Source organism: Euprymna scolopes, chromosome 32 (assembly GCF_053919585.1).
Source record: "Euprymna scolopes isolate OS-2025 chromosome 32, ASM5391958v1, whole genome shotgun sequence".
In the NCBI taxonomy this organism is placed as follows: domain Eukaryota; kingdom Metazoa; phylum Mollusca; class Cephalopoda; order Sepiida; family Sepiolidae; genus Euprymna; species Euprymna scolopes.
In genome coordinates this window covers 94,905,929-94,912,425 of record NC_136513.1, presented here as the reverse complement: position 1 = coordinate 94,912,425, position 6,497 = coordinate 94,905,929, and the positions used below count along the sequence as shown (strand labels likewise).

At 34.4% G+C, this 6,497-nt stretch overlaps 1 protein-coding gene across 1 annotated transcript in view; it reads right to left on the bottom strand.

Annotated features, from left to right (window-relative positions):
• Window positions 1–5,881, bottom strand: part of LOC145256508 (1-phosphatidylinositol 4,5-bisphosphate phosphodiesterase beta-1-like) — a 146,414-nt gene extending 140,533 nt beyond the window's left edge. The window contains exon 1 of the mRNA XM_080115479.1: window positions 5,303–5,881. Coding sequence (XP_079971605.1) covers window positions 5,303–5,401 — 99 coding nt within the window. The 5' untranslated portion in view covers window positions 5,402–5,881. The remainder of the gene's footprint in view (window positions 1–5,302) is intronic.
• Between the last annotated feature and the right edge of the window lie 616 nt (window positions 5,882–6,497).

Genomic DNA, 6,497 nt, shown 5'->3' with positions numbered 1-6,497 from the left:
GGGGGTCGATTTTCTAAACGTCCACCCCAAATTAAATTGACATCAGTAATAATCAATTAGTGGTTAATTCGTCTGCGAGACAGAAAAAAGACAGACGTTGCGAGTCTGCTCGATCGTTATTTTCATAGCAGGTGCTTGTGCTCGACTAAACTAAATCGACTTCAATCACTGTTCGTTCCTCCCCTGCAAAAAATTCGCAACAAATACTCGCCTAGTTACACCTGTCAACAAGTTCCCTCATTCAATCTATGGCATAAACTAAACGAAAATTTCATGAGTAAAGTTTCTTTCCTAAAACTGTCCGTCTGTGGAACATAATAGCATGAGGCTGCTCCCCAGCTGACTATGACATGGTTGCTGACAAGTCCAAGGTAAATAAGTTCTTGTTGAGCTGTCTGTCCCCTTAAATAATTTAACCCTCAATAAGTTCCCCCATTACTCGACAACCAGGTGTTATCTCACCCCCTACCCAACAATCCTTAACCCTTATCCTAGAGTGGCTTTTGGGCCTTAATAAGCGGTGAACTTCTGTAAAAATAAATAAATAAATATGTGGAATTATCATTTAATTTGTAGAAAAATGACGTCCGCGTAAAAGTTGTAGTTTCAGAAACCGGAAATATCATTCAGTTATCTCCCTTTTCGACCCCCCTTCACATAGACAGCAAAATGAAAAAGTGATAAAAAACAAACGAACAAGCAAACAAACAAACAAACAAACAAACAAACAAACAAACAAGCAATATATAACAAATGAATGTTATCAAAGGGAAGAGAAGTTACTCTTCTATCAAACTGGATAAGTTTGTAATGTTTTAACATATTAAGGCGTTTATTCAGTTCGAAAAACAAGCAGTGGCAAGTGTTACGCGAGATCAAGAAAAAAACATGACTGACAGGAGAGGGTCACATTTTGGGGTTTGGATAATCGCTCAAAGGTATAAAATTAAAGAAAATACTAGTAGAAACCCACCCAATAAATGCGTTGATAACGTTTACTAACCAAACGATACCGTAATAATTAAATTTAACTTTCAAAATCTTAAAAAATTTTTTTTTTTTTTTTAAAGTGAAGCATGCATGGTCCCCCCAGTGAACGAGGTATAAAAAAATGACTTGGTTCAGCATTTGCCACCCCCCTCACATTTAGCCCCAAAAGTCTTCAGGGGAGGTCAAATCCTAGTGAAAATGAACAAACGGTGCAGTTTTAGGCCTGAACATATGCAAGTTTGACTTCTGCACCATGTAAAAAAAAAAAAGAAATGATTAAGTCCATCATTTGCCTCTCCCACCCATTTAGCCCCAAAAGTCCCCAAGGACATATTTAAATTTGAGTTCAGCACCATGCACAACTGCTAAATAGACATACACACAAAATTTTGGACAAATATGGTAAAATAGTCCCAAAAACGGAGTGTTTTTATTAGCCCTAAAAGAGCCTCTTGAGCACACCCAAGAGTTATTGCAAAGTATAGACAAACAAAATTATATAGAAATCAGTTAGTTACAACTTTTCAGAAAGGTTTATAAAAATCCAAGGCATCAATTTTTTTTTTAATAAGCACAAAAGTGTCAATTTTAGCCATTTTAACCTGAAAGGCACCCCTAGGGGGGCAACTGGGTTTTCCCGGAAAATCTGTTCTGTTAATTTTTTACTCATATCATGTTTAATGTTTGTCCAAAATTTCAAAAAATCCTCAGGCGTAGTTATTGAGAAAAGTACAGACAGACAAATGGGCGGACAAACGGACAAGGGTGAATTTTGTCAGGGGGGCAAAAAAAAAAAAAAAGCGAAAGGAAAATTAAAGTAAATAGACTCTCGAGCAATGCAACACAAAGACAGTTAGTACAATAAGAATCAATCGTACAGTATAGTTAACAAGGAAAAATGAACGAAGAAAAGAAGAAGAAGAAGAAGAAGAAGAAGAAGAAGAAGAAGAAGAAGAAAAAAAAAACACTTTTAAAAGACCCAAAACTCAAAAACTTTTAGATGTCGCCGGGATGCTCAGAACAGACACAACACTTTCATCTAAGCCAAAAGGCTAAAAAAAAAAGGGTATATAGTTCTCTCCCACTACAAGAAATGTGACATCAGGGTCGGAAAGTAGTATTGAGAAGTCAGTGCCCCCGAGGTGGGGCACTCTGACCTGTAAAAAGTGCCTGGGAAGCCCCAGTTGGTATTCCCCAAAGAGGGCGCCTATAAACTAACCCTTTTTCAAAGAAAGAAGGCAAAGCCTGGAAAGGTAGACCTCCTAGAACTGCACAGGTCTAGCATTACATTACAATCAACATGGACTAACTAAGTCATTACAGGAATGCTCTAATCTCTGTTGAGTTTGGGGGTCGAGGATAAAAATTCCTATCAAAAAATATTTTTATGACTAAGCATTTTTAAATAAATGAAACATTTAGATTGAATATGGATGTCATAAAATAAAACAAGAAACATTTACTTGTGAGGGAAAATAAGATGTATGTGCACTATAATAATAGGATTTCAAATTGTAGATAAAAACATTATGTACTTACATGTCATGTCGAAATTAAGAAAAATTTCAAAATTTACGAAAAATGAGTAATTACATGTAAAAATAAAATTCATAGTATTATAGTTTTATTGTATTTGATAATGTTAAAGACTTCTTAAAATCTAGGGGAGATAACTGCAATCCATGATCTTGACAAAATGATTATCCGCCATTAAAAAAAGAAAAGCAAATGGCGGACCGATAATTTTTATGATTTTCTTTTTTTTTCTTTTTATTTGTAAAAAGTAGTTCTAGCAGATTTTCTATTCGATCATATTTCATAACTTTGCAAATTTTTACAGATTTTCACGGAAATTTGCCCTGTTGTTTTGTCTTTTTTATGATTAAAATTTAAGTGTACACGGAATTTTGTTGACATTATTAGCATAATATTCAAGGGAGGTAATTCCTTTTCCGTGTTTAAATAAAAAGAACAGGCTGTTTGAATTATCTCCCTTTACTTTCATAATTACGTTGATCATAACTGATATTTCGCGAAAAGTTGAATTTACTTCATAAAAACAAAACTACATCATGAATTTCCATACATGGTATTTATTTTCCCTCATAAGTAAGTAAAAGTTTCTTGCAAATTTTTTATGACGTCCATATTCAATCTAGGTATAACCATGGACAGGCGCCTTATTTTCTTCTAATGAAGGTAGGGTACCCCGTTCTGTTCTTAAAACCCCCATTCTATGTAATTACCTTCTCCTCCGTTTTCAAAGAGGCCAGGAAGTAATCTATGGTGTTGTTATTAGACAATTTTCGTCGCTTCTACACTATTAGGATGAAATTTTGTAGCCGGTAAATGACGTTTTTTGAGAAAAAAAAAAAAAAAGCAAAAAACAACAAAAAAATGGTTTCCACTATTTTTTTTTTCAATTCTAATAAGTTACAATAGTAGCTTCCAAATTATGCAGTCGAAATTACCTGAATATTACTGAATTATTAAAAACAAACAAACAAACAAAAACATTAACCGTGTTAGCAGGTGAAAATTGTAGCCATTTTGTTTAAATCGAAACGGAAAATTACCCCCTTTTGATCTCTCCTGTGTCTTACGATCGTTTTCATCAAATGTTATTTATTTTCTTTAATAAATTATTACTTTATCGATTTTCGTAATTTTGGGATATAATCATTTTAAAAACACGAGGAATACGTAGATACTATTGTTTTCGTGTGAAATTAAGTACTACGATTTCCGAAATTTCGTCCCAATAGTGTAGAAGCGGCCAATTTTCCCATGGACTACCTTTTTTATTTATTTATTTATTTTTGTGTGTATGGGGGAGGGGCAGTGTACTATTTATACTGGTGATTTTATCATCCTTTTATGTCAGTTAACTGATTTTTTAACATTACACGTTCAGTCCGAATTGCAGAATCGTCACACAATAATTGCCTAAAAAAGTAGACCACCCCCACCTCCAGTATAAGCACCAAATTTATTTCCTACAGCAAATAATAATAATAATAATAATAATAATAATAATAATAATAAAGATAATAATAATAATAATAATAATAATAATAATAATAATAATAATAATAATAATAATAATAATAATAACAAAAAGTGAATTGAGAAAATTGGGATCCATTGCAATGTTGGAGTGCTTAGTGCTTCAAAAGACTGCCTTGTTGGGAACCGCCAGAATCTTGCACAGTGCTGGAATAATGAGAAAGAAGATGCTGAGCCTATGTTTATTTGTTATGATCCGCCTATCAGTATAAAATCGGAAATATAAACAGCCAGACACAAAATGTGAATAATAATAATAATAATAATAATAATAATAATAATAATAATAATAATAATAATAATAATAATAATAATAATCGAGGAGGATGGAAAGATCGAGGAGAGAAAGCACTACCCAGACCTCCGCTGGATGAATGCAAAGAGTACTGGGGCCTTGGGGAGGCTCATTGCCAACCAAATTCCAGTGAAGACCAATGGTCACCGCCTACAATAAATCAATGGTAAGCGGCTGTTGCGATAATGCAAATGCATATGCACAGGTTATCGAAAAAGGTGGTGAGTACTGGAAAACTTGGGAGACTTGTTGTCACTCAGACTCCAGAGAACACTTCTCAAAGATAGATCTTTGATGATAGCTCGTGTGACTACTGAACAATAAAACTGGTTAACCGCCATAAAACCTCAGAATGGCCCGGAAATAGGCAATCATTGTGCGTTAAATTTACATGCGAAACTGATCTCTCACTCTAAATTCTAAAATAATTGTTTGCTTTTGTTTTGTCACCCCCCCCCCCCTCAGTTTTCTGAGTGTTCACGCGTAATCGCCTAAAAATGTAGAAGCTTACTTGGAAGGAAGCAGGGAGGTGTTGAAGGTGTTAACCTACAATAATGCTCAAATATAGAAGTTTGTTTTATTTTGTTTAGCGAACATACGAGAAAAATGAATTAAACTCCATACAATTAAGTTTTCTGTTTTAAATGATAATAAGACTCGCAAAAGTATACGAATACTAAATTAGAAAATATCTTTTAAATTTAAAGTTTTTTTAATGTTTGAAACTGAAAAAATATAGAAAACAGAACAGCAATAAAAAAAAAGGTACAGTTTTTTTAAAGCAACCGGAAGTTAAATGGAAACAGTAATCGTAAAGATAACCTTATTATTATTTTGCTGGCAATGATGATGATGATGATAATGATGATCATGATGATGATGGTGTTTTTTTTTGTTTTGTTTTTTTCTTCTTTTTTTTTTATATACCGTGCGAAATTGACGCAAACTTACCTCTTCCCATTTAAGAAATTTATCACCTTTAATTAGCTGTTCAGGTACGTTGGGCCATTTTAATTCGATTTGTCGCACGGCAGTTTCTACTCCGGCCATCGTGAATTAATGTTATTTTTTTTTCTCACTCAATAACAGTATTTATTTTTTATTTATTTTAAAAATCCACATTTAAAAAAAAAAAAAGTGGTGAACTCGCCGAAAAAAAAAAAAAATTCTTTTTGACGCACACTTTTTAGGGATTTTTTTTTTTTTTTTTTTTTTGTGTATGAAAAAAAAATACCCCCACAATATTTTGTGTCTGAAAACCTTCCTTAAAACAGGTTTTTCAGGGTAAAACTTACAAGAATGAGTTTTAAATAAATAAAAAATTTAAATAAATATATATATTTTTTTTTTTTGCGTGTGATTTACGGGTGGATTTTCTTTTTTATGATGATGATATTCGCGATTATTCAATTCCAGTGATTGGATTTTTTTTTTTAAAGAAAATGTTTAAAAAGTTTTGTGTTGACGCGACTTCCTCTCCGACTGAGGGTCGCAATAACTTGTGAGCCGGTCGGACCGTCAGAAGGAAATGAAGTTGCCTGTCGTCGTCATTGGTGGCGGCGGAGGCGATGAAAGCCCGTCTCCACCTCCACCTCTCTGTCTCTGTCTCTGTCTCTGTCTCTCTCTCTCTCTCTCTCTCTCTCTTAGATACGCATACACACTTTCTCTCTCTCCCTCCTGTCTCTCTCTCTCTCTCTCTCTCTCTCTCTCTCTCTCTCTCTCTCTCTCTCTCTCTCTCTCTCTCTCTCTACCTTGTTTATTCACCTTCTTTTCTCCTTATAGGTATCCACCCGGCTGATCCTGTGTTGCTCTGGTAGACGATCAGGGAAAGAGAAGGATCAACAACAACTACACGAGAAGGGGGGGGGAGAGAGAGAGAGAGAGAGAGAGGATGTGGGAGCATGGAGTTAAAAAAAAGAAAAAAAGGAAGAAGAAGAAGAAGAAGAAGAAGAAGAAGAAGAAGAAGAAGAAGAAGAAGCAAAAAAAGAAAGAGGCGGTGGTTGCTACCCTAAATCCACCCAGCGACGCTTTGATTGTACTTATTTAATTTCTGTTGCTGCCACCAGCGATCGATCTGGTATTAATCCCGACCTTCCTTCTCTTTTCGTTTGAGATATGATAATGGCGATTACAGAGAAGAAAAACG